Source organism: Chiloscyllium plagiosum, unplaced genomic scaffold, assembly GCF_037043375.1.
Source record: "Chiloscyllium plagiosum isolate Xiang-an unplaced genomic scaffold, Cpla_swu_hap1 HiC_scaffold_2, whole genome shotgun sequence".
NCBI classification, from domain to species: domain Eukaryota; kingdom Metazoa; phylum Chordata; class Chondrichthyes; order Orectolobiformes; family Hemiscylliidae; genus Chiloscyllium; species Chiloscyllium plagiosum.
Genome location: NW_028270140.1, coordinates 154522363 through 154549547, shown reverse-complemented (window position 1 = coordinate 154549547; position 27185 = coordinate 154522363). Strand labels below are relative to the sequence as shown.

Genomic DNA, 27185 nt, shown 5'->3' with positions numbered 1-27185 from the left:
TAGATACTGTCTATAATGGTTAAACGTTGTAATACTGCTATAGTCTGCATGATTCATTGTTATCTGGTGCAGACCATGTACATGCTTTCTCAAGGGAGTTACTTATTAAATGTACTGCTACTGAAACATAAGTCAAAGGTTTATGAAATTGAGATCCTTCTTGTTGGCTTGAGGATGCTTAAAGTGGAGAGACAGAATTGAGGTGGTTGAGGGAGAGAGTTTTCAGCCAGCATTCCCACTTGTAACTGCTATCCAGTGGCCTCTGTTTGAAAGAACACGCATAGTTAAGAAGGATCTGCTCTGATGTTGTCAGTGTTGATATCTGGTGGGGATGCCTGCAGTGTTACTTGCGACTTGTTTCAGATGATAGATGGCTAAATGGACCATGAGTGAACCATACCCCAGCAAGAAGCAACATCTTTAGCAGGGGAGAGAGGTAAACACAAACTGTGGCACACCTTGTCATGCATGCGAAAGGCTTTCATTGTCCACTGGGAGTCATTTGTACAGCAGTTGTGTATAAGAATATCAGGAAAATACTGTACTTTCATGGCCGTAACGGTTTTTATTCTAACACTGGCCATTGTTATATCATTATAGTTTGGAGCTGGATACATTGTATTAGGTGGAAATGAATGCTTCCCTTTTACTGTCTGTGCAGGCCTAGACACTACCTTACACAGATAGTATAATACCATGGAATCATAATGTCTTACAGTGCAGAAGGAGACCAATTTGCTGGTTGAGTCCCTGCTGGCTCTCTGCATTAATTTACCAAGTCCAATTCGTCCACCCTGTCCTTTTCTTGCTTCCATGTGTATATTCAACTCTCTCGCAAATCATGATTGAATCAATCACTACTCCAGATCCTCTATTCTTACAGTTCTAAAAAGAAGCTCAACTTGCTTTTGATACTTTTTGCTAATCTTTTTAAATCTATCTCTGCTAGATTCTTGATCTTCCCAGCAATGGCAGACAGGAATGAATATTCCCTTTCACCTGTTTGTACTGCACACGAGCAGGATTGACACTGAAAAACAGGAAGTTAATGAGGCCAACAGGAAGGAATATTATTTTAAGGAAGACAATTTTTGTGAATTCTTCTAGCAAAACATTGACACCAGCATGTCATAGAATCCCTACAGTGTGGAATTAAGCCATTCTGCCCATCAAGTCCACACCGACCCTCTGAAGACCATCCCACCAATCTCCCTAACCTGCACATCTTTTGGACTGTGGGAGGAAACTGGAGTTCCCAGAGGAAGCTCTCACAGAAGCAGCAAGAATGTGCAAACTCCACACAGACAGTCGCGGAAAGGTAGAATCAAGCCCGGGTTCCCTGGTGCTATCAGGCAGCAGTGCTAACCACTGAGCCAATCTGCCTGTGAGTTTGGAGCTTTGGAGTAGGAGTAAAGTTCAGGAGAACAATGACCAGGATTTATGATGACTAAAGTCAAATTCCATTTTGGTCATATGATTTTTTTCTCTAGTATGTTTAACTACAATTGTGTAAGGCCAGTGGCAGGGCTTACCACAAAGTCAGTAACGAAACTATGGTTATTTTCCTCTGATTTAATTCTATTATTGACTTGTGAACAGACGGGCCAGTGCAGCTGTGAATCGTCTGAAGCGTTTTCATGAAATGAAGAAGCGAGGTGCAAAACCTTACAGCCTGTACTTGGATCACATCACACACAAAAATGGCTCCACTAATAAAAGGCGGGATCACCACTTGCGTGTCCAAAAAGACATCTTTATTTTAAAGGTAATATGCTAGATCACATTGCCCGCATGTGGTGAGATATTGGAAATGTAAAAATTAGGTTACCAGTGCATGTTTCTAATCATCTTGAGTAGTAACTGAACTTAAGCTTTGTACATATTTTGACATAATACAGTTTCATCTATTGCCTAAGTGAGCAATTTTGACACAGGACTGTTCTAATAATTTAATATTTCTTGTGTACAAATGTTTGCTATAAAAGTCAGTCAGTATTCATATTCCATAGTCCGGTGTCTAGGGCACTTGCTAACAGACCATTGGTGGGAGGGCATGGTACAGGTTGTAAGATAAAATTCCACATTCATCAAACTGTTGCAAAGAGGAATTGGAATAAAACTGAATGGACCAACCAACATCTGCTCTTGGTACTCCAAAAAGGCAAATATGCAAACTGCTGAGTCGGTCCTAAAACACCACCTTCCCAATAGTTGTCGGCTTGTACCATAATTGAGAGCACTGTTCCATAGTCTTCTCTGGCAATAACCTGAAATTGGCTGCCATGTAATGATTCAGTGAGTATGACCAGGTGTTTCAGAATGTATCCTGAATTCATCTTTCTCAACAACAGGCAGATACACCAGAGGGGCAACAAAGGATGAGGCTTGAAGTCTTTGCAGCCATAATCAAAAGTACCAAGAAGGTGATTCACAGAACATAGATACCAGTCTGCTACCAAGTTAGATCACTTCCATGTAATTTCAGGGTACTTCCAACGTTCAGCTTGTAGTGCTGAAGACTTGTGTTCCACAACTGGCTGTATCCCAAATCAAGTGGTTACGGTACAACTGAAAACCCTGTCACCTGACGATGTGGAAAATTGTCAAAGTACATCCTGACCTCAAAAGCCAGGACAAATCTGACCAAGCCAATTAATGCCAAATAATTCTCCCCTTGATAATCAAAGAATTGGAAGTTGTCATTGTGCTATTGAAGCTCCAGGAAATGCTCATTGGAGGTAGTCCAGAGAACTTCCACAAAGATGATCCTGTGTGTAGTTTTACGAAGAGAGGCTGAGTAGGTTTGGTCTGTACTCATTGGAGTTTCAAAGAGTAAAACATTCAAGATTCTCAAGGGACTTTACAGGGAGATGTGGGGGAGGCTTGCATTTCCCCTTGTGGAAGACTCTAGGACTAGAGGATGTAATCTCGAAATAAGAGGTTGTTTGTTTAAGACGGATGAGGCGGGATTTCTTCGAAGGGTAGTTAGGTCAATTAGCCATGCTAAATTGACCATTGACTGCAGGCTAGGTCTACAGGGGTCGGGGGTGGGTCTGGTGGGATGTTCTTTGGAGGGTCGGTATGGATTCGATGGGCTGAATGGCCTGCTTACACACTGAAGGTATTCTATCATCACAAGCTTCTCACTGATGCTTAGTTTGGCTTCTGGCAGGGCAATTAAGCTTTTAACCTCATTAAAACCTTAGTCCAAAACATAAGGGAAAAAAAGAATGAGGTGTGAGTGACAGCTCTTGACATCTTGGCAGCATTTGACTAAATGGAATCGAGGAATCCTCTCGAACTTGAAGCCAATGAGTATCAGGTGGCAAACTCTCCATTGATTAGAATCATGTTGTTTGCAAAAGAAAATGGTTGTGGTTATTGAAGTCAATCACCTCAGCTCCAGGACATTGCTCATTGGAGGCAGTCCAGAGAAATTTCACGAGGCTGATTCTGGGTGTAGAGGAACTGTCTTAGAAGGAGAGGCTGAGTATGTTGGGCTGTATTCATTGGAGTTTAAAAAAGTAAAAGGCAACCTTATTGAAACATTTAAGATTCTTAAGGGACTTCACAGGGTGGATGTGGGGAGCCTAAGACCAGAGGGCATCATCTCAGAATAAGGGGTTGTTTGTTTAAAACAGATGAGGAGAGATTTCTTCTGAGGGTAGTAATTCTATGGAATTGTTTACTACAGAGAATTGCCAATGCTGCTGAGATCAACAGATTTTTAATCGTAAGGGGATCAAGAGTTGTGAGGAAGAGGCAGGAAAGTATAGTTGAAGATTCTCAGATCAACCATGGTCACATTGAATGGTGCAGCAGAGTCAAGGGCTGAGTGGCTTACTTCTGCTGTGTCTTATAGTCCAGTGACCATGGGGTTCTTCAGGATAATGTCCCAGGCCCAACTATCTTCAAGTGCTTTACCAATAACCTTCCCTCCATTGTAAGGTCAGAAGTGGGATGTCCACTGTGCAGTGCTCCGTGCAATGTATATCTGCCCCTCAATACCAAAGTTGTTCATGTCTATGGGATAGGAGCAGACGGTATGGGAAAGTATTTAATTGGGGGAGGACGAATTACAATGCTATTAGGCAGGAACTGTGGAGCATAAATTGGGGTCAGATATTCTCTCAGAATTGCATAATAGAAATGTGGAGGTTGTTCAGGGAGCACTTGTTGATAGTGCTGGACAGGTTTGTCCCACTGAGGCAAGGAAGGGATGGTAGGGTGAAAGAACCTTGGCGTGACAAGAAATGTGGAACATCTAGTCAAGAGGAAGAAGGAAGCTTACTTAAGGTTAAGGAGGCGAGGATCAGACGGGACTCTAGAGGGTTACAAGGTAGCCAGAAAGGAACTGAAGAATGGACTTGGGAGAGCTAGAAGGGGGAATCAAAAAGCCTTGATGGGTAGGATTAAGGAAACCCCCAATGCGTTCTACACTTGAGGAACAAGAGGATGGTCAGTGAGGGTAGGGCTGATCAGGGATAGTGGAAGGAACTTGTGCCTTGTGGTGGTGGGGGGAGGGGAGGCCTTAGTGAATACTTTGCTTCAGTATTCACTAGTGAGAGGGACCTTGTCGTTCGTGAGGACAGCGTGGAACAGACTGATAAGCTGCAACAGGTTGATGTCAAGGAGGAAGACGTGCTGGAAATTTTGAAAAACATAAGGATAGATAAATCCCCGGTCCAGACGGGATACCCCCACGGTTATTACGGTGAGCAAGGGAAGAGATTGCTGCGCCTTGGACGATGATCTTTGCATCCTCACTGTCCACTGGAGTAGTACCAGATGATTGGAAGGTGGCAAATGTTATTCCCTTGTTCAAGAAAGGGAATGGGGATAATCCTGGGAATTACAGACAAGTCGGTCTTATGTCGATGATGGGCAAATTATTGGAGAGGATTCTGAGAGACAAGATTTGATTATTTGGAAAAGCATAATTTGATTAGAGATAGTCAGCACGGCTTTGTGAGGGGCAGGGGGTCATGCCCCACAAGCCTTACTGAATTCTTTGATGATGTGACAAAATACATGGATGAAGGTAGGGCAATGATGTGGTGCATATGGATTTTAGCAAAGTGTTTGATAAGGTTCCCCACGGTAGGCTCGTTCAGAAAGTAAGGAGGCATGGGATACAGAATTGGCTGGCCCATAGAAGACAGAAGTAGTAGGTGGTGGAAGGTGGAAAGTTTTCAGCCTGGAACTGGGTGACCAAGTGGTGTTCTGCAGGGATCTGTTCTGGGACCTCTTCCCTTTGTGAATTTTATAAATTACTTGGATGAGGAAGTGGAAGCAAGAGTAAGTAAGTTTGCCTGTGATGCAAAGGTTTGTGGATGGCTGTTGTACGTTGCAATGAGACATTGACAGGATCCAGAACTAGGCTGAGAATGGCAGATGGAGTTCAACCTGGAAAAGTGTAAAATGATTCATTTTGGAAGGTTGAATTTGAATGCGGATTACAGGGTTAAAGGCAGGATTCTTGGCAGTGTGGAGGAACAGAGGGATCTTTGGGTCCGTGTCCATAGATCCCTTAAAGTTGCCACCCAAGTTGATAAGTCGAAGAGTGTGATGCTGGAAAAGCCCAGCTGGTTAAGCAACAACCAAGGAGCTGGAGAATTGACGTTTCAAGCATGAGCTCTTCATCAGGAATGAGGCTAGTGGCCTAAGGGGGCTGGGGCTTGGGGGAAGGTAGCAGGGAACGTGATAGGTAGATGAAGGTGGGGGTGAAGGTGATAGGTCGGAGAGGAGGGTGGAGCAGATAGGTGGGAAGGTAGATGGACAGATAGGACAGTTCAAGAGGGCGGTGCTGAGTTGGAAGATTTGATCTGGGATAAGGTGGGGGGAGGGGAAATGAGTAAACAGGTGAAACCTACCTTGATACTTTGTATTTGGAGGGTCCCATGACAGAAGACTAGATGTCCCTCCTCCAGGTGTCGGGTGGTTAAGGTTTGGCAGTGGAGTTGATAGGGTTGTTAAGAAAGTGTATGCTTTCATTAGCAGGGAGATTGAGTTTAAGAGCCACGAGGTTATGCTGCAGGTTAGACCACAGTTGGAAGATTGTGTTCAGTTCTGGTCGCTTCATTATAGGAAGGATGTGGAAGCTTTAGACTTACCAGGATGCTGCCTAGACTGGAGGGCACATCTTATGAAGAAAGTTGAGGGAATTGGGGATTTTCTTGTTGGAGGGAAGAAGGATGGGAGGTGACTTGATAGAGGTGTACGAGATGATGAGAGGCATAGATAGGGTGGATATCCAGAGACTTTTTCCCAGGGCAGAAATGGTTGTCACAAGGGAGCGTAATATTAAGATGATTGGAGGAAGGTTTAGGGGAGATGTCAGAGATAGGTTCTTTACACAGAGAGTGGTGGGTGTGTGGAATTCATTGCCAGCAGTGGTGGTAGAGTTGGATACATTCGGGACATTTAAGTGACTCTTGGATAGGCACATGGATGATAGTAAAATGAAGGGTATGTAGGTTAATTTGATCTTAGAGTAAGATAAAAGGTCGGCACAACATCGAGGGCCAAAGGGCTTGTACTGTTCTATGTGCCGCAGAACCTAGACAATATCCAGGCTTACGCTAATAAGTTGCAAGAGTTACACAAGTATCAAGAAATGACCATCTCTAACAAAGAATCTAATGATTACACCTTGATCCTCAATGGCATTATGCCAGCGTAATCATCCTGGGGATTACCATTGACCAGAAACTGAACTGGATTAGTCATATAAATACTATAAGAACAGATCAGAGGCAAGAATCCCACTGTGAGTAACTCACTCCTGACTCTAAAGCCCATCATGATCTGCAAGGTATAAGTGTGATGGAATGCTTACCACTTACTAAATGAGTGCAGCTCCAGTCCTCAAAGCTTGACAGCCCTATCCAGAGCATTAATCATTTGTTGTCTCCAGCACAGTGTAGACCAAAAAGAGACACTAGGATTTCTTCAGTAGTACCTTCCAAACCTACCTGTGCAACAGAGAAGTGCTAGCATATGGTAAACACCAACAATCCACAGCAATAAAATGTTTTCACTTGGAACTATCTAACCATCCCTTTGCTGTTACTGGCTCAAATTCCAGGAGCTCCCTCCATAACAGCACTTTGGGTGTACCTACTCCAAATAGAACTGTTGTTCAAGAAGGTGACTCACCTGTTGTAGCACTTGCCAAGCTGTTCCAGTACAGATAGCAAATAACGTCTACCTGGCTATATAGAAAATTGTCCAGAAATATCCTATGTGCAATAAGTGGGTCAGATTAACCCATGCAATACCATTCCTTTCCAACTTACTCCAGTATATACTGTTCTTATTTTAGATTTAAAGCAGTTTTTTGTTTCATTGTTATCCCTTTATATGGTGATTAGTATCCATATTCCCTGTCATATGTTCTTTCTCTACATTTGTAAATTGTTTTCTAGGACACAGAAGAGGCAATGATGCAGAATCTACGAGATAGCGATGTCCTGAATAACAAGGACAATCTGAGGTGGAATTGGAACTTAATCTCCACCATTCTTAAGGTAGATGTCTGAAGAAATAATTGGGACTTGAGCATTTTGTCTACTATCTTTAAATTTGGTATTAAATATTGTAAAGGGGTCAATAGGCAACTTAGTCTGAGTTTGAAAGTTCCAGCATCCACAGTTCTTTGTTTTCTTTTGACCATGCTGTACCTAATTTCATGCTCTACCTGTCCTGGGAGTATTTGATGGGGATAGTGTAAAAGGAGTTTTGCTCTATATCCAATCCTTGTCATAACCCAAGTTAGAAAATCAAAGTGTGCTCAGATTATGACACTAAGCTACCAACCAGTTAAGGGCTGTGTTAAAGACTGCTCAACAAAAAAAGGCAGATAGTTTGAGAAAGGGGAGAAGAGAAGAATCAAAATTAAATATAGTTATGGGCCCACATAACACACGTTTGCTATTTAAGAGAAGTGACAGATTCCAGAGATGGCCATGATTAAAGAAGCAAATATTTCCCTGTGACCTACCTCAATATATTCCAAATACACGTGATTTTGTTTGAGATTAACACCTTATCCATGTCTGTCCTGTTACAGTGGCCAAATGTAAACCTGCGAAACTACAAAGATGAACAGTTACACAGGTTAGTTTGGATTGTGTTGGTGTTCCATACTAGAAGAGATAGGCAGTTCTACCAACAAACAGTATGTAAGAATTTTTTAACAGGGTAATATAATGTTTCTTAACAGGGCCATGGCCCCAGTTAAGTTGTCTCTGAACATTGATATTTGTCAAACCTCCTCCCCACCATATTTCTCATTTTCACTTTCACTCCCTCTCAACTTTCAATCATTCTTTCCCATCATGTCCCTCTGTCTCACTATCCTATTTTCTTTCCATATCCCACAGTCCCACTTTCCCACCACCTCACTTACATCCTGTCATTCTCATCAAGCCAGCCTGTCACCATATCTTCAACTTCTCCCTTTCACTAGACTCCACAACCTCTCAACCATTTCCTTACATCTACCCACCTTCTCACCATGTTCCTCAGTCCCACCAGCCTACATTTTTACCATAGCCTTCAACCAAACATATTCTCTCACTGTCCTTCGACCCTTTCACTTAGAAATGTAGATGATTGCCTCTTAATTTTTTTTATACCTGACTTTTCAAGTTCTATCACTGGGAACTTATTCTATTCCTTAACACCCCTTCAGCTGAAAAGTACTCATTATCTTTGACATTTTATAAACGTGTCTTACTGTTTGAAGCTTTCACTATTAATAACAATTCCTTCAGTCCGGATTAGACTGGTGCTGGAAAAGCACAGCAGGTCAGACAGCATCCAAGGAGCAGGAAAATCGACGTTTCGGGCAAAAGCCCTTCTGCCCGAAACGTCGATTTTCCTGCTCCTTGGATGCTACCTGACCTGTGCTTTTCCAGCACCTCTCCCATCCAGACTCTGGTTTCCAGCAGTCTTCGTTTTTACCTATAACAATTCCTTCAGTCAACTAAGTATTGTAAACTTGCTGCTGAATTTAAAATCATTGAACCCTCCCCCTCCTTCTCTGCCCAGTTGTTTGTTTCTTGTTGATTATTGCGTCTATCTTTATTTAGGTTTGTGCGTCGATTGCTATATTTTTACAAGCCCAGTGGTAAGCTGTATGCAAACATGGAGCTGGATCATGCAATGGGAAAGCAGCTGACTGTAGTGGGCTGCCAATTCACCGAGTTCCTTCTAGACTCTAATGAGGTGAGCTCGCCAGCTTCTTACTCTGACCATACAACAAATAATTTTTGTTTATAATATTCCAATCTTACGAATTCTGGTTCTGGTCACATTATAGGTGGGAAGTAAGCATAGAAGAAAGGGTGCACAGGAGATGTACCTGGGCTGGAGCATATGAACTATTAGGCAAGATGTCAAATGTGGGTGGCACAGTGGCTCAGTGGTTAGCACTGCTACCTCATGGCGCCAGGGACCCAGGTTTGATTCCTGCCTTGGGCAACTATCTGTGTGGTGTTTGCATGTTCTCCCTGTGTCTGTGTGGGTTTCCTCCCACAAACCAAAAATGCAGGCTAGGTGAATTGACCATACTAAATTGCCCACAGTGTTAGGTGCATTAGTCAGAGGTAAATATAGGGTAGGCGAATGGGTCTGGGTGGGTTGCTCTTCGGAGGGTTGGTGTGGACTTGTTGGGCCGAAGGGCCTGTTTGCAAACTGTATGGTATCCAATTGCATTGTGCTCTCGAAACAATTACTGCATAGAACTGTGTTCACTTATTGGGAAACCTAGAGGAATGGTTCAAATTGGAGGGAGTGAGAGAGAGGATGAATTGTTTTGAGGTACTTCACTTAAGGAATTTGGTTTTTAAAAGTCTAATTTGTAGAAAAAAGGAAGATTAAGTGAATAGAGGAGTTCCTCCGTTTAAGACTGAGAAAGACTGTGTTGAAGTTCGAGTTGGTGTTATGATTGTGATTTTTAATACAAGTACAGACGCAGAGGAAGCTAGTACATTATATTTCTTTTTTCAAGTACATAGGGTTAAGAGGAAAATGCAGAAGAACAGTTTTCTTTTATTAGCAAAATGTAGAAACATGACAATAGTGAGATGAGTGAGAGGGATAAGCTCTTTAAAATGGCCATAGTTTACTTGTGTTATCTTAGTATTGAGAGAGAGATTTAAAAAGCCTTCCCATCTAAGAAGAAATATCTAGTTTTAGAATTAGCTTTAATGTCACGTCCTCACATGAATACAGTGAAAAGTTTGTAACTTGCCACTTATGGCACAATCTTAGATACAAAGATACCTAGGTCCAGATTTTTAATACAAATTAATAGGAATAAAATAGAAAAATACAAAATCATAAGAATAAAATAGAAAAATGAAGGAACAACAAGTTCAAAGTTACAGTCCTTCCATGCTAGTCCAGACGCACCTAGCTTCCAGACTACAAAAGGATTTTTAAAAAGTCCAACTTCCAAAGAAGGGGTCTACAAACACACATACAAGGCTTTTGCAAGGTTCCGCAGCCAGAAGTCCTCACTCCTGGCCCTGCCTCCCCTGTCGCAGCGAAAGATCTTGAGTACATGCTGCAGGCCTACTGCAGCCAGGAGTTTCCTTCTGGGCACTGCCAATGCCACATTAGGTGACCTGCTGAGTACCGCTGTGGCTGACGACCCGCCGAGTTCCTGAGTCCAGGTTCTGGGTCTACCACTGGGTCTATCTCTGCTCCGGGCACTGCAGCCAACCAACGCCATCAACACCACTCTAGCTTCCCCACAACGTCAGAGGATGAAAAAGAAAAAAGCAAAAGAGTGAAAACCTATTGAACAGACGACCTCTGGGCTCAGGAGTCTACCTGCTGCATTGCTACTCTGCCTCCACCTTGAGGAGTTTTTATACTGGCACCTCCATACAGATATGTTGACTGTTATCAATGTATCACTTCTGCCTGATGGTACAGATTTCTTCAAGGTCAAATTCTAAACAGGCAGAGAACTTATCTCCCTTTTCCATTTGTTCCATATTGTAACAGGATGGTCAGATGTACCTGGAGGAGTTGGTGAAAGATATAGTACTGTGGCTGTCCCCATCATCAGGTCTGAAGCATGAGCGCAGCTTGCAGAACAATGGTTTGCTCAACACCCTTAGCCAGCACTACTTTCTAATTATTGGTACCCTATCCTCTCATCCACAAGGGGTCAAGGTTTTGGAGAAATGCAGCATGTTCCAGTGGTAAGTCATGGCTAAAATGAATTTGGAGGCCAAAAATAAATGGTTAAGGCACAATTCTTTCATTACAAGCAACTGATTGAGAAGGGGGTGACATTTGAAATGTTAGACTGAGGACCCATTTATAAATAGTTGAACACAAAATGTTACACTATTTGTTGCACTATCTTTCATCTTTTGAATACTGACCAGGTTGGAAATTTCCAGTGGTCACTTCTTATCCCATTGATGAATTGATTGTTAGAGAGTGTCCGCTGACAGGTGGAGGCATGGTGGTTCAATGGTAAGCACTTATGTCTCAGTACCAATTACCTGGGGTCAATTTAACCTTGGGTGACTCTGTGTGGAGTTTTCATATTCTCCCCATGTCTGTGTTGGTTTCCTCTGGGTGCTCCGACCTTGTCCCACAGTCCAAAGGTATGCAGCTAGGTGGATTAGCCATGGCAAATGCAGTGTTACGTTGCTAAGCTGGCTCTGGATGGGATGCTCTTCAGAGGGTCGGTGTAGACTCGATGGGCTGAATGGGATTCAATTGGGATTCTATCCTATTCTTTGAGGAGAAAGTGAGGTCTGCAGATGCTGGAGATCAGAGATGGAAATGTGTTGCTGGAAAAGCACAGCAGGTCAGGCAGCATCTAGGGAACATGAGAATCGACGTTTCGGGCATAAGCCCTTCTTCAGGAATCTGGATTCAGGATTCCTGAAGAAGGGCTAATGCCCGAAACGTCGATTCTCCTGTTCCCTAGATGCTGCCTGACCTGCTGCGCTTTTCCAGCAACACATTTCCATCTTCTATCCTATTCTGTTCTGTCAGCTTTGTCTGTGCAAGGGCGCCTCTTGCTTGCAGTAGTTGATCAATAAGCAACTGTTATGTTTTGAGAGTGTGGTCGATTTCTATGATTTAAATATTTTTCTCCACCTTCCTTCCTTCCTTCCATCACCATTCTAATTTGTTAAAATCATAGAATGATTTCAGCACACAAGGCTGTTTGGTCTGACATGTCTGCTGGTCCTTCAAGGGATCAGTTCATCTAGTGGCACCACCCCACTTTTCCCTGTAGCCCTGTACATTTTTCTTGATGGATAATGATCCAGTTCCCTCCTGAATCCTTTGATTGAATCGGGCTTCATTGATCTCTCAGGCATTCCAATCTACTCTATTCCTAACTACTTGCTGCATAAAAATATTTTTTCTCATTTCATCATCGTTTCTTTTGCCAGTGATTTTAAATCTGTGCACTTTGGTTTTTGAACTTTTCAGCAGTGGGAGTGGGTTCTCCTTATCTACTCAGTCCAGAACCTTGATGACATTCCACAAAAGTCCAACTCTTTTACACAATTTACCAGTTTTGTTAATGCAACAAAAGAGGCAGCCACTATATTGAAATGTGCCAGAACCACTATGTAGGACTGTAGTAAAATACATGTAATTACATGGCAGAAAATTCTTAAATTTACAATTAACCCTGTTAAAATATGTGCAATATGCTGAATGTTACACGGGCTTGGAGGTAACATTATCTTCCCTCTATCTCTCTCTCTCCATAGTTTACTGAGCCTGTGTTCTCTGAAGAATTATGACCATGTGTTAAAGCTAACTGTCTCCACGTTAGACTATAGCCGTGATGGATTATCCAGAGTGATTTTGTCCAAAATCCTTACGTCAGGTTCCGATGTAAGTAGATTAGAGTTTTTGAATAAAACGAGAGTCTTAAAATTCACTTTCACTTGGTCTATGTGATTCTACGTCTCAGATTTTGCATGTATGCTGATGTAGCGGGAATGTTGGCTAGATGGCAACTGGCCTGCATTAAATTGTAGGTTCCATTTTTATAATGTAAGTTATTAGTAAAGTTTGAATCATCTTCTCTTTAGTTCGGTGTCATCTTCTGAACATCCTGTGCAATACCTGTAAGGATGGATGCCTTTTGACATCCCTCCTTCTAATCATTGAACTCTGATGGGAGGGTCCTTGAAAGGCTAGATCATTCTATGAAGTGGGTTGCAGAAAGATTCACTGCCATAGTAAATAAGGCAGAAGTCTCAACCTTATCTGGGTAAAGTTTAATGCAACTTCAGTCCCATATGAATGTGGGTAACTTGAAATTTCCTTCTGAAGTGGGCAAGATAACCAGTAGTTTTATCAATGTCTTCAGTTTAGGGTGTAGGTTTGCTCGCTGAGCTGTAGGTTTGATATCCAGACGTTTCATTACCTGGCGAGGTAACATCATCAGTGGCGACCTCCAAGTGAAGCGAAGCTGTTGTCTCCTGCTTTCTATTTATATGTTTGTCCTGGATGGGTTTCCTGGGGTTTGTGGTGATGTCATTTCCTGTTCGTTTTCTGAGGGGTTGATAGATGGTATCTAGACCTATGTGTTTGTTTATGGCATTGTGGTTGGAGTGCCAGGCCTCTAGGATTTCTCTGGCATGTCTTTGCTTAGCCTGTCCCAGGATAGATGTGTTGTCCCAGTCGAAATGGTGTTTTTTTTTCATTCGTGTGTCGGGCTACAAGGGGGAGAGGGTCATGTCTTTTTGTGGCTAGCTGGTGTTCGTGTATCCTGGTGGCTCTCTCCCTCGTAGCCCGACACACAGATGAAAAAAACACCATTTTGACTGGGACAACACATCTATCCTGAGACAGGCTAAGCAAAGACATGCCAGAGAATTCCTAGAGACCTGGCACTCCAACCACAATGCCATAAACAAACACACAGATCTAGATACCATCTATCAACCCCTCAGAAAACGAACAGGAAATGACATCACCACAAACCCCAGGAACCTCATCCAGGACAAACATATAAATAGAAAGCAGGAGACAACAGCTTCACTTCACTTGCAGATCGCCACTGATGATGTTACCTCGCCAGGTAATGAAATGTCTGGATATCAAACCTACACGCTAAACCTCAACCTGAGCTACAAACCTTCACAAACCTTGCAATGTCTTCAGTGTTTTAAGAAGGTCACTCACTCCACCGTGTCCAAAAAGCTAGGAATGGGCAATGAATCATGAAGTGAGTTGTAAAACATGAATGTATCTTTTATTCTAGGCTCTGGTGTAGACCTGAAATATCTGCTCTCCTAGAATACCACTTTTGCAATGCAGTCAGCAGGTCTCAACTGTCTTGGTTTCGATTTGTTCTGTGCGGAGTTGACTAGATTAGATCAAAGAGACCTCCTGTTGATTACCACAGTGTAATCTGTTGACTGTTTTTTTGTAGAACTGCAGACTGTATGCAACAAAACATTTGCGGGTTTTACTACGGGCCAATGTGGAGTTCTTCAGCAACTGGGGCATAGAATTACTCGTGACGCAGCTGCATGATAAAAATAAAGCCATCTCTTCAGAAGCGCTCGATATCCTGGATGAAGCTTGTGAGGACAAGGTGAGGCTCTGTGTGGAATAAATGTTTAAATCAGTCAAGGCTCAGATCTGTTATTTTATTTCTGTTTTGCTCACCAGTTTTGGGGAAATGAATTGATTACACATGCATCTGGTTATTTGGAGAATCACAACTCATGGTTCCATGTATTCTCACGTCAGCCCCAGTTGCAGTTTTCTTTCTCCCCATTGACAGATCTGATGAATTATGCAGTCCTTTGCGGATAAGATTCTTCCTATAGTTGCAAGACCTTCATGGATTTGTGCCTTAAACCTCCATCCTGGCTAAGGTTTTCTAACAAAATCAGTGCAAATCTCTCTATCTTTTACATCTCATCACTCATACAGCATTTGGTTAGGACTTCAAACTAATTTCCACGTTCAAACCCTGAAACCCAAGAGCTTGTCTGTTCTTTGGACAGGAGTCTCATCTCCAGCCAGTCTGTAATACAAAGCTGGGAAATAAATGCTAGCCATGAATAATTTTTATTTGAAATGGTCTGTTCTTAGTGCTGTTTTGATGCATTTCTAATCTTCCAGGCTAATCTGCATGCACTGATCCAGATGAAACCAGCATTAGCCCACCTTGGAGACAAAGGCTTGCTGCTGCTACTTCGGTGAGTATTATTCTCCAGTCATTTGGATCTCATCCATGCCCACAGCTTGCAACCTGAAATTTCAGCAAGGCACTAAAATGGTGGCCTGCCTGACCTGCACAATGAATAAAAACAAAATAATCAGCTTGCTCCTATCCGCTGGAAAAACTTACATATTTACAGAAACAAAAACAGAAATTGCTAGAAAAATGCAACAGGTCTGGTTGCATCTGTGGAAAGAAAGCAGAGTTAATGTTTTGGGTCCAGTGACACTTCTGCAGAACTACATATTTATAGACTTTTGAGAAGCTAGAATATGGAATTGTTCCTTCATTCCTGGGTTAGAGGGATTTACTGTGTGATATCTTAGAAATGAAAAGTTAAAGAAAACAAAGGGTTTACCCACTGTCTTAACCACTAGCGGATTGTGGTAAGTGTCCAGAAAAGCATCTAAGAAGGCATAGAAGATGGTTTTCTGGCTGAATTTTTTAACAAGCAGATTTGGAAAAAAAGCTTTGCAACTGTGCTGAAGTGCCACCCTCTGAATGAAAGTTGCATTTTCAGTGTGCACTTAGATATAATCGTTGTAGAGCAACCCATCTCTTTTCATTTTAACACGCAAGCTTTTTTGGCATTTTTTCAAGCCCATTATGTCTCTGTAGAGCTGTCTTGTCATAATGAATGTGTCTAGAATTGCTGGGATATAGTTCAAGTCTGCATGGTAGCATTTTCCCACTTGTTTAAAGAATCACTTTGTTCTTAACAAATATGTGTTTGGTTTGTTGAAAACCATGGTGAAAGTGTCTTGTTCCAGTTAGGAATAATGAAGAGAAACAAATTGCACAGTTTTTGAAATTAAATTGAAAATTTATACCATCATTATGGCTCATGTAGCAATGGGGCTTGATTTTCAGCATACTCCACCCATCAGACTTATAACAGCTCTTTAAATTAATCAATTACACTATTCAATTTCTCCAGTTGCCCTCCATTCATCCATAGTTATTTTAGATCGTACAGTTTAGGAGTAGAACTAGGCCATTTAGCCCTTCACATCGGTTTCACCATTCAATCATGCCTGAATGTTTCTCAACACCATTCTCCCTGTAACCCTTGAACCCCTTACTAACTAAGAACCTATCTCTCTCTGTCTCAAATATACTCAGTGATTCGGCCTCCACAGCCTTCTGCAGCAATGAGTTCCACACATTCAGCATCCTTGGGCTGATGCAGTTCTCCTCATCTCAGTTCTAAAGGGTCATCCCTTTTACTCGCAGCTTGTGCCCTCAGGTTCTAATCTATTGGAAAGATCTTCTCCACGTCCAATGTATCCAGGCATCTCCGTATTCTGTAAGTTTCAGTTAGATCTTCTCCCTCATCTTTCTAAACTCCGATTGCAGACCCAGCATCCTCAACCGTTCCTCATATGACAGATGCTTCATCCCTGAGATCATTCTTGTAACCCTCCTCTAGATCCCCCTCCAATGCCAGTGCATCTTCCTTAGATTGAGGATCTAAAGCTGTCCACAATTTTCCAATTGCAGTCTAACCAAAGCCTTAAACAGACTGTAGAACATTTCTGCCCTGTATTCTTGCCCTCTTGAGATGAATGTTAACGTTACATTGCCTTCTTAATTGCCAACTGATCCTGTCTCTCTCCCCTACTTTTACATTTCTTCCTGTCCTTTCCCACTAATCCAAGCTTTCTGTGCTTATGTCAGAGTCCTACTGTACAGAAACAGGCCCTTTGGCCCAAATCATCCATGCTGATCAGCTTTCCTAAGCTGAAGTAGTCCCATTTTCCTGCATTTGGCTCATATTCCTCTAAATCTTTCCTATCAAACCACCTGTCCAAATGTCTTTTAAGTGTTGTAATTGTACCTGCCTATGTTATGGACTAGACCAGACCATTCAAAACCTCCTTAAGCAGGCAGCCCAGATCATAACTTTGCAATTTGTTTCAGTAATTGTATAGTGAAAATTACCCAGAGTAAGTTAGCGAGGTTGACTACCAGGTTTTAAAATAGACAAAAGTTTATTCACAAAATTACAGAATGAAACATAAAGAATAGAATAAAGAACCCCGACAGAACTCAGTCTATCCAAACTAGACTTAATTATGCTGTTCCGAATATACACAACAGTCCCAATAAGCAAAACCCCCTTTTTAAAAAAAAGTAAAAATGGAACAATTGCTTGAAGTTAGAAGGGCAAAGGAGAGAGAGCGAGATCCTGTTTCCACACAGCTGAACTGCTAGCTAGTTCTGGACTAAACTGCTCAGCTCAAGAGCTGACCACTCCCCTTTCATTATACAGGTCACTTCTAAAACATGACACTTTGGCCTGATGTCTCATCTGTTTACATATACTGTAAACAAAATGGCCTCTCAATACCCTTTAATCTCTGTAACAAACCAGTCTAATCGGAAACAGGAGCTGGTTTACAACCCCTCTGAAAAAAACAAAGGAACAGCTTTTAGAAAAAAAAGGGGCCAGCTTTGTGACGCCTCTGCCACTTCCTCTGGCTGCTGGTTCCTTATACAGACCACCCTCTGTGTGGAAGAAATTGTCCCTCAGATCCCTTTATAAATCTTTCGCCTCGCGACTCAAAGTATGCCCTTTAGCTTTGGACTCCCCTACCCTGGAGAAAAGACCTTGGCTATTCTTTACACTTGCGTGGACCCTTGGTTTCACTGGTTAGTTCCTCCATTAGAGGATGAAAGAAGCAAATAGAGAATTTGCTTCTTCCCTTCCCTCGTTGGAAATGTTCATGTGATACTTGTCAGCTGCTGAATTCATGGTTTTACAGATTGAGAAATGAAGAATGGAATATTACAAAAACCAAGAAGGAGCTAGGGTCAAAGTTCCAACCTTGACTTTGACCTTGTTTTAACATGGATTAAAAGCTGTGAAATGTCCCAGCAGTGAATGGAATAGCAGAGGCCAAATCTACCTGGTCAGTTTGATGTGGTGATACCTCATGTAAGACTCACATGTGGCCTAATGGTTCTAGCCTAACATCAGAAACTCCAAGCATGCTGGATGCTGTTCCACTCATGATGATGGTAACCTGGTACACATCCATTATAGAGTCGTACAGCACAATAGCAGATCCTTTGGTCCAACTCGTCCACACCAAACATGTTTCCCAAACTAAACTAGTCCACTTGCATGTGTTTTGCCCATGACCCCCTCAACCTTTCCTATTCATGTACCTATCCAAAAGCCCTTTAAATATTGTAACTGTATCCGCATCTACCACTTCCTCTGGCAATTCACTCCACATTAAAAACCACCACCTGTGTGGAAAAAGTTTCCCCACGGGTCCTTTTAACATCATGTCCTTCTCGCCATAAACCTGTGCCCTCTAGTTTTGGACTCCCCTACCTTGTTGGGGAAAAAGACCTTGGCTACTCACCATATCTGTGCCTTTCATGGATAAAAACCTTTATAAGGTCATCCCTCAGCCTCCAGCACGCCAGGGTGAAAAGTCTGCGTCTGTTCAGCTTCTTGATACTGAGTTGTGTGGGGTGTTATTTCTAACACGCTTCTCAATCTCAAGGCTGGAGTAATCACAGAATTTTAAAGGTCACAAAAACATGGAAATGCAGTTCTTTCTCAATTCTAGCTCAGCTTTAAAATTGCTTTCTTGTTCTAGAACCTAAGATCATAAGACATAGTGGAAGTAAGGCCATTCAGCCCATCGAGTCCACTGTACCATTTAATCATGGCTGATGGATATTTCAACTTCACTTACCCACACTCTCCCCATAGCCCTTAATTCCTTGAGAGATCAAGAATTTATTAATCTCTATCTTAAAGACATTTAATGTCACGACCTCCACTGCACTCCGTGGCAATGAATTCCACAGGCCCACTACTCTCTGGCTGAAGAAATGTCTCCTTATTTCCGTAATGCATTTCTTCAGAGTACTAATTTCTGCTTTGTTCCATTCCATTCATGAAATCACTGCATGCACAGGACTCTTCAAGAAGTTCACATTCATTAACATGAAAGGACAAAGCAGCTACATGATACAAGTGTTAATATTGCATTGGTGTTAACAGTTTTTGACCATGCACGAGTCTGCACGGATTTGTGTGAAAATTGCTGTACATTTAGAATGAAAACAAAGGCCCAGTGGTGTTTCTAAGTAGACGTAGCTTTTAATTCTCTTACTGTACCAATCCTGGTGTTTTGCCAAGTTGCTGACTGGGTTCCTGATGAAAATTCTATTGTTCGTTTCAGCTTTTTGTCCATTCCAAAGGGGTTCCATTACCTGCATGAAAGAGGTTATGTTACCAAACAGTTGGAGAAATGGCAAAAGGTAAGTGTGATGTTAAAACAATGATCAAAATTTAAATTGGAAGTTTTTTAATAAAACTGCTGCACTTGAAGTTCAATACTGTCTAGGACAAAAGCAACCGGCTTGATTGGCACACACTTAACACCTTCACCGTTCGTCCTTTCCACTACTGGCACACAGTGTCAACAGTGTTTACCATCTACAAATGAATGTCTGAAGGCAAATCTGTGCTGAACATGCAAACGGTTCCAGTCTGTCTGGAATGCTCCCTCATTGCCTGTTCCAGTAACTTGTTTTTAAAACAACATGCATCTCCTTGTACTGTTTTCTTGATTTAAAAGCATTATCTTCTCCCACTTTCAGTCAAAATTCAAAAAACAACTTTACAAATCATGCAAAACTATCCCACAAAGGTGCAGCAATAGTTAACACACAAATATAGATGAATATTCTTCTAAATAGTCCAAAAAACACCCACCCCTAGAATTTGGGGTGGGGTTAGAAAGCGGGAATGGATTTCTCTCTGCAAAGATTCACTTTGGACTAAGTCATTCTTGGCTAATAATAGTTGGTCCATAAGGGAAGCAAAAGAGCAACGTGTGGGTTGTTCAGGTGGATGCCTACCTGGTATTCTACCCCATGTACGCAGGTTGCTGGGTCAGTTGCCCCTGGGACCCGACAGTTGCAGCATGCAAAAGAGTCTTCTGATCTTGTGTTAATGTGATATCATCGTCTGGAATCTGCACTAAATTTGCCTGCCAATGCAACTCAAGATCTTGTAGATTTCTTTCATCTCTTTTCTTTCGTCAGTTTGCCTTATTCAGACTCCTTTGTATATGGTTTGCCCTTTTCCTTTTTTCTTTGGTAAGCCATACCCGCCACCAATTTAACAGCAAACTGTCCTAAAATTTTGAGTTTAAATTACTCTCCAGTAAGTCTCTGTTCAATTACTGACTGTCCATCGTCTTTGGATAAGGAAGATAAATCTCATCTCAGCCGTAAATATCTCACCTCTTATACTAGGACTATGATCCTCCATTCTAGATAGTCCTCAAACTCTTTTAGGAACCTTACATTTGAGTGTGATCATTCTGATGCATTAAACTCCAAAGAAATTGACATTCTCCACAATGTTAGCTATTCGTTGTATCTCCTTACAACAAAAGCTGTTCATCAGCTGGGTAATGCATGGATCCAAGCAGCTAATAAAGTTTATATGAAAATTCTGAATTTCAACAAGACACTGCTTTTACAATCCTGAGCTTAGTTGGCAAGTTTGTTTGACTGCAAATGTCCAGAACAACTAATTGAAAACTGAGCAAATAGGATTAATTTTAACATTTAATAATATGTCCCACTGTGTTTTAATGCAGTGCTCTATAAAATTCCCAGTGCGTGTTTAGGTCTAAATATTTAGAGGATCAATAGTTTAGAGAGCAATGCACCAACATTGTATTTGCTTTTAGGAATACAACTTGAAATATGTAGATCTAATTGAAGAACAATTGAACGAGGCACTCACTACATACCGCAAGCCAGCTGATGGTGAAAACTATGTTCGACGCAGTAACCAAAGGTGAGACTAGGAAAACTGATATTAACTATTTAATAAATAAAAGATTCTTTTAAATTCCTAGTCACAGTGTTGATTTGTGTGAATCCCTTGTCAATGGTTGGAAACTTTCTTGCATTAATTTTATAGCTGAAAAGTAGCGCTTTTTGAAATGACAGTGGTATTTGGAGGACCAGGGTCCAAATTGCTGGCATCACCGTTTTTATGAAGAGAAATCAAGAAGTCATGATTGAGTAATGTTCAGCTTGGATTTAAGACATTTTGTAGAAGGAAGAGAGGATTTGGAAAGGAGGAGGTTTCTGCAGTTTAATGGTGGGACAAAAATGTAAACATCTATTGCAAACATGGGGATTATGATCCCAGATTGGCCTGCACACCACTGAACAAACTATGGATAGTCCCACCAGTGTCAAATTTCACAGTGTAAAAGTTTGATTATTACTAGTACATTGGGACTACAGAGGAGCCTTGATTATCCAAATATTGGATTATCCAAAGGAGATCTCTAGGTCCCGATAGAAACATTATGTCAAAGAACTGTTTCGACACTGATCGCATAATTTGTTTACAGGTACAATGATTAAAAACAAACTTGGCTCACTGAAATGCTGCTGAGAGCGGTCCCATACAGTCCAGGCACCATCTTCAAATGACTGACATCCCGTCCCCCCGCACTTTCCCCTTTCCCTGGAGTTCTACACAGGGTGTACCCTAAACCCCCTTCCCCAGATAATCTGTACAACATTGTCCTGTATGAGGCAGAGATGGAACCTGTCAAAAAGTTGCAGTAAAAGATTGTGTGCATTTGTGTGTGCGTGCACTATTTGGAGACTTACCCCACAAAGGCTGTCTTACTGTTGGGGGGGGGGGGGGGGTGTTTGGTAAGAGGTATGGGGGCGGTGTTGGTTGGGGTGGGTGTGTGTGGAGGTGGACGGGTGTGGAGCGGCCGCGGGGGCCTGCGCGCAGTGTGCTGCGGACTAGTCTCCTGAATGGGGAGCAGACTTCACAGAAAACTCCAAGCCCCATAACAAATCCAATTAACCGAATAATCAATTATCCGAACAAAATCGTGCCCACCCATCTTGTTCAGATAAGCAAGGTTCCTCTGTATTTGGATTATCTGCAGTGAAATCCAGTTGAGTTCTGTTTCCACCTGTGAAATTGTGTCATCGTGTGAAATTGGTCAGTAACAATTTAGTGAAGAAGAGAATTTATCTGTGCAATGCCTACATGTTTCTTAGCACTCCATCTCTGTTTCACAACAGAAGAGCATAGATATTGGAAACAAAAAACAAAGAATTATAGATACTGGAAATCAAAAACAGAAATTGCTAGAAAACTTCAAGTCTGGCAGCATCTGTGATGAGAAAACAGAGTTAACTTTTCAGGTTCAGTGACCCTTCTTCAGAACTCAATAATTCAAACATTGAAAATTTGGACCAGAATTAATGTTTGTAGCATATGTGTCAGCATGTAGATTTAGGCTAATAAATGTTTGCACTTAACTGATCAGGTAGCTTGCAACAGGATTAAAGAAATGTAATTATTGCAGAATCAATCTTCAGCCATTGCATGTAAGCAACATTTTTAGTCATCAACTTATTAAATGACAACCAGCTATGGTAGAAATAATTGGGACTGAATATAGTTACTACATTAGCCTTAACAGGTTATTAATTTCATTGTGGTGCATAAAAGTTCATCTAAGTGGTGCAGTGACAGCATTGGAAGTAATTTGTTGTATGTGAAGAGTTCTGCAATAACTTGAAATTTGACAGAGAGCCATATAAAGACAAGTTCTTCTGTTATCAGTCTTTGAAAACCAGACAGAAATCTAGAAATATGTTTGACAGTCCTAGATCTAACTTTGACTGAAGGGAATTTAGTTTTGACTGCTATGGTTTTATTCATGTACTTTATTTGTTTTTTGTTTCTAGGTTACAAAGACCCTATGTTTACTTGCCAATTCATCTTTATGGCCAGTTAGTTCATCATAAAACTGGCTGTCATTTGCTAGAAGCACAGGTGAGGAAGGTATTGCGCGTGTATAGTGCAGAATGATTTAGTACTGATGCAGTATACTTATATGACTAAAGGTTGCAGTTTTGAAAACCAGATGCAGAGGTCTGAAACAAAAACGTTTTTTTCCCTTTATGTAGAGATACCAGTGTTTTCTTTTCTAATTTCAGATGAAATCAGGGTTTGTGTGTCAAAGGCAGATATAGAGATTTGGGAAGAGTTCCATTCTGCATCTAATCCTGCCCTAGAATGGGGACAGTTTAGAGGAAGCTTTATTTTGTATCTAATTCTGTGCTGGAAGTGTTTGATGGGCTAAGAAGTGACTCTTGAGAATGTTGGTGGTTTTTATTTGCAGAGCATCGTTCCAGACCTGAGCTACACTGTGCGTTCACCAGTACTGGATAAATGGGATGGCATAAAGCAGCTGAAAGCAGCACTCTGGGCCTTGGTACAATTGTTTTCTTTTCTTTTCCAATTTCTAGCCTTTGTTTATAGCTGTTTTCTTTTCCTAGCTGCTGTAGTAAATGCATTAATATCCCTACATGCTTTCACACAAGAGATCATATGCGAGTGTCCTCACATGAAACTGCACATCACAGCCTAGTGGTTATCCTGAGTACTGGAGTTAATTCTATCGCACATGCAATCGCTGCTTACACTTGACAGAATGGGTTCAGTCCTGGGTCCTTTTTGGTCTGTGTGGCTCTCTAAATAAACCTTCTGAGCCAACTTGGGATATAATATTGCTGACAAAAATAACTTAACCCCTGAAGTAGAGTAACGAGAGAATTGCAACATGTATTTTGAGATCAGCTACACATTCCTCCTCTTGCTCCTATTTGCCTTTTAAAGGCTTCATCTTAGTGGGCACTTGATAAGAGGTGACATAATGTAGATAGCACAGATGTGAGCAACGCTGGCTGGGTCAGCATTTATTGGCCACCTTTAATTGCCCTTTAGAAAATAGTGGTGAGCTGCCTCCTTGAACCACTGCAGTCCGCTTTGGTGTAGGTACACCTACAATTCCATTAGGGAAGGATTGAGCAATAGTCAAGGAAGGATGATATATTTCCAAATCAAGATGGTGAAAGACTTGGAGGGAAAATTGCAGATAGTGGTGTTCCCATGTATTTCCTGCACTGCTCCTAACCCAAGTAAAAATTAGCAAATGTGCGGGAGTTAGAATAAATTAAGCAGTGCATCATTGGTTATTGCAGCAAATGAAAGGGTTATGATTTATACAAAACCTCCATATTGATCAATCCTCTAGCATTCACAATAAAATGAATGAATTAATCACCCAACTAGGTTTGAATGGATGTGATATCGTAGGGATTAGGAAGACATAGCTGCACTATGGCCAGGAATGGGAACCAGATATCCAGGGGCTTTCACTTTTTAGGAAGGATAGCCAAAAAGGAAAAGGAGGTGGTGTAGCACGGCTGATTTAAAAAGGAAATTAATGTGTGTGTGAGGAAGGATATTAGTTCTGAGAAAGTAGAATCTGTATGAGTTTGAGCTTAGAAACACTGGCAAAAAAATAATAATTTCAATTGTGTATATACCAAACTGTAGTAGTAATGTTGGGTAAGGCACTAAAAAGGAAATTATAAATGCAAGTTATAAAGGTACCGTTGTAATTATGGGTAACTTCAATCTACATATAGATTGGGTGATTCAAGTCAGTAGCAATACCATAGAGGAGGTATTATTGGAATATTTATATGCTAGTTTTATGAATCATGTATTGAGGAAACAAATAGATAAAATGCCATCCTTGATTCTGTATTATGTAACAAGAAAGGAATGATTGACAATCTATTTGTGCGTGCGCTCTTAGGGAAGTGTGATTGCTATGGAATAGAATTCTTAGTTATGGAGAGGGACTAGTTGTCTCTGAGACTATGCTCGTGAATTCATAATAGTGTGGTACTGGAAAAGCTCGGCCGGTCAGGCAGCATCCAAGGAGCAGGAGATTCGATGTTTCGGGCATAAGCCCTTCATCAGGAATGAGGCTTGTGGGTCGGGGCTGAGAGATAAATGGGAGGGGGTTGGGGTTGGGGGAAGGTAGCTGGGAAAGCAATATGTGGATAAAGGTGAGGGAGAAGTCAGAGGGGGAAGTGATGTAAGGGAAATTGTGATGGTCTGAGGCCTGAGCTACCTATGATAAATTGGGATTATTCTTGAAAGGGATGATAGTTGATAGGTGATGGCAAATATTTAAAGAGTGGGTAGAAGAACTGCAAAATGCCAGTCTGACATAAAAATAAAATGTGATCATACCATAGCTAACAAGGGAAATAGTATCAAATTCAAGGAAGAGGCATACAAATTGGCCAAAAAAGGTGACGTCCCTGAGGATTGGGAACAATTTATAATCTGGCAAATGGAGAAAACGAAACTGATTATGAGGGAGGAAATAGAATGAGAGTAAGTTTGCAAGAAGCATTCAAACTGATAATAAAATCTTCTACAGGTATATAGAGTCATACAGCACAGAAACAGCCCATTCAGTCCAACTCGTTCATGCCAACCAAGTTTCCCAAACTAAACTATTGCCACTTGCCTGCATTTGGCCACTTGCCTCATATCCCACTAAATCTTTCCTATTCAAGTTCCTATCCAAATGTCTTTTAAATGTGGTAATTTTACCTGCATCTACCACTTCCTCTGGCAGTTCATTCCACATCCCACCCTCTGGAGAAATTGTTCCTCAGGCCCCTTTTAAAATGTTACTCCTCTCACCTAAAAAGTATGCACTGCACAGCAACAGTTTCTGTGTGGACAATTTTATTTAATCCAGATATTTTCTTCAGTTACAATAATAATAAACTTAAAAATGCAATTAGCTTTTCTTGGGGAAAATAGCTAGCAGGATAGAAGATAACTTGGTAACACTCCGCAGCGTGGTCAATCCATTATAAAAGTTTTTAGGAACACTCATCAAGAAGCCAAACTAATGCAGAATGAAAAATTATTATATCTGTTGTATACAAAATTTCCACACTCGACTGAATCACAAGATCATTGACTTGTTCATTTTCTTGGCAGGTTAATTCCATTACTCAGTTTCCCAAAATAAAAAAATTCTTTCCTTTTCAAGATTTTAAGTGTAATTTTTGACCTATTGAGCTAGCTATGACGAGAAAAAGATTAGTAAAGGTGAATATACGTTCCCTATAGTCAGAAATATGGTAATTTATAATCGACAACCAAGGGATGGCAGGCTAATCCAATGCATACATTAGTTACGTCTTCACAAGCAAGACAAAATATAGGGAGCAGAGGTCCTAATGGAAAGGAGAAATTGGAAGAAATTAATAGGGAAAAGGTGTTGGAGAAGCTAAAGGGATTAAAGGCAGATAAATCCCTGTGGCCAGAATACTTAGTGGCCCTAGATAGCAGGTGGTCATTTTTGAAACTTCTATAGACTCTGGAAAAGTTTTCTATGGAGGGTAGCTGACGTAACCCCAATATTTAAGAAGGGAGTCGGAGAAAACAGTGAATTATAGACTGGTTAGCTTGATATTGGTAGTGGGAAAAATGCTGTAGTCCACTATAAAAGATGTAATAGCAGAACACTTGGAAGAGAGTGACAAGATCAGAATCAGCATGGATTTATGAAGGGCATATTGTGCTTGATACATCCTCAAAACATTCTAGCAGATATAATGAGCACAGTGGATAAAGTAGATATGGTTTTCTTGGACTTTCAGAAGGCTTTTGACCATGTCCCACTTAAGAGATTAGCATGTAAAATTAAAGTACACGGATTTGAAAGTTTCTATGCTAAACGGATTGAGAACTGACTGATAGGAAACCAAAAGTAGGAATAAACTGTCTGTTTCTAAGTGGCAAGCAATGACTGCTTGAAACCCAACTATGACTAATTCCTGGGATGGTGGGACTGACAAATAGGGAGAGACTGGATTGTTTGGGACTATAGTCACTGGAGTTTATAACAATGAGAGGGGATCTCATAGAAACCTATATAGTTCTAACAGAATTAGACAGGGTAGATGCAAGAAGGATGTTCCTGATGAGCAAAGTGTCCAGAACCAGGGGTCGCAGTCTAAGGGTAAAAGGAGT

General features: G+C 41.3%; 1 protein-coding gene across 2 annotated transcripts in view; it reads left to right on the top strand.

Moving 5' to 3' along the window:
* rictora (RPTOR independent companion of MTOR, complex 2 a) overlaps positions 1–27185 on the top strand; it is a 239055-nt gene that overhangs the window by 162388 nt on the left and 49482 nt on the right. Inside the window, exons 17-29 of one of the 2 annotated variants that reach the window (XM_043703086.2) lie at positions 1600–1765; positions 2352–2423; positions 7428–7529; positions 8072–8118; positions 9096–9231; positions 11020–11219; positions 12765–12891; positions 14441–14605; positions 15142–15218; positions 19447–19525; positions 20971–21080; positions 23015–23102; positions 23452–23544. In XM_043703086.2, coding sequence (XP_043559021.1) covers positions 1600–1765; positions 2352–2423; positions 7428–7529; positions 8072–8118; positions 9096–9231; positions 11020–11219; positions 12765–12891; positions 14441–14605; positions 15142–15218; positions 19447–19525; positions 20971–21080; positions 23015–23102; positions 23452–23544 — 1462 coding nt within the window. The remainder of the gene's footprint in view (positions 1–1599; positions 1766–2351; positions 2424–7427; positions 7530–8071; positions 8119–9095; positions 9232–11019; positions 11220–12764; positions 12892–14440; positions 14606–15141; positions 15219–19446; positions 19526–20970; positions 21081–23014; positions 23103–23451; positions 23545–27185) is intronic. The other variant, XM_043703095.2, reaches the window with a different exon arrangement.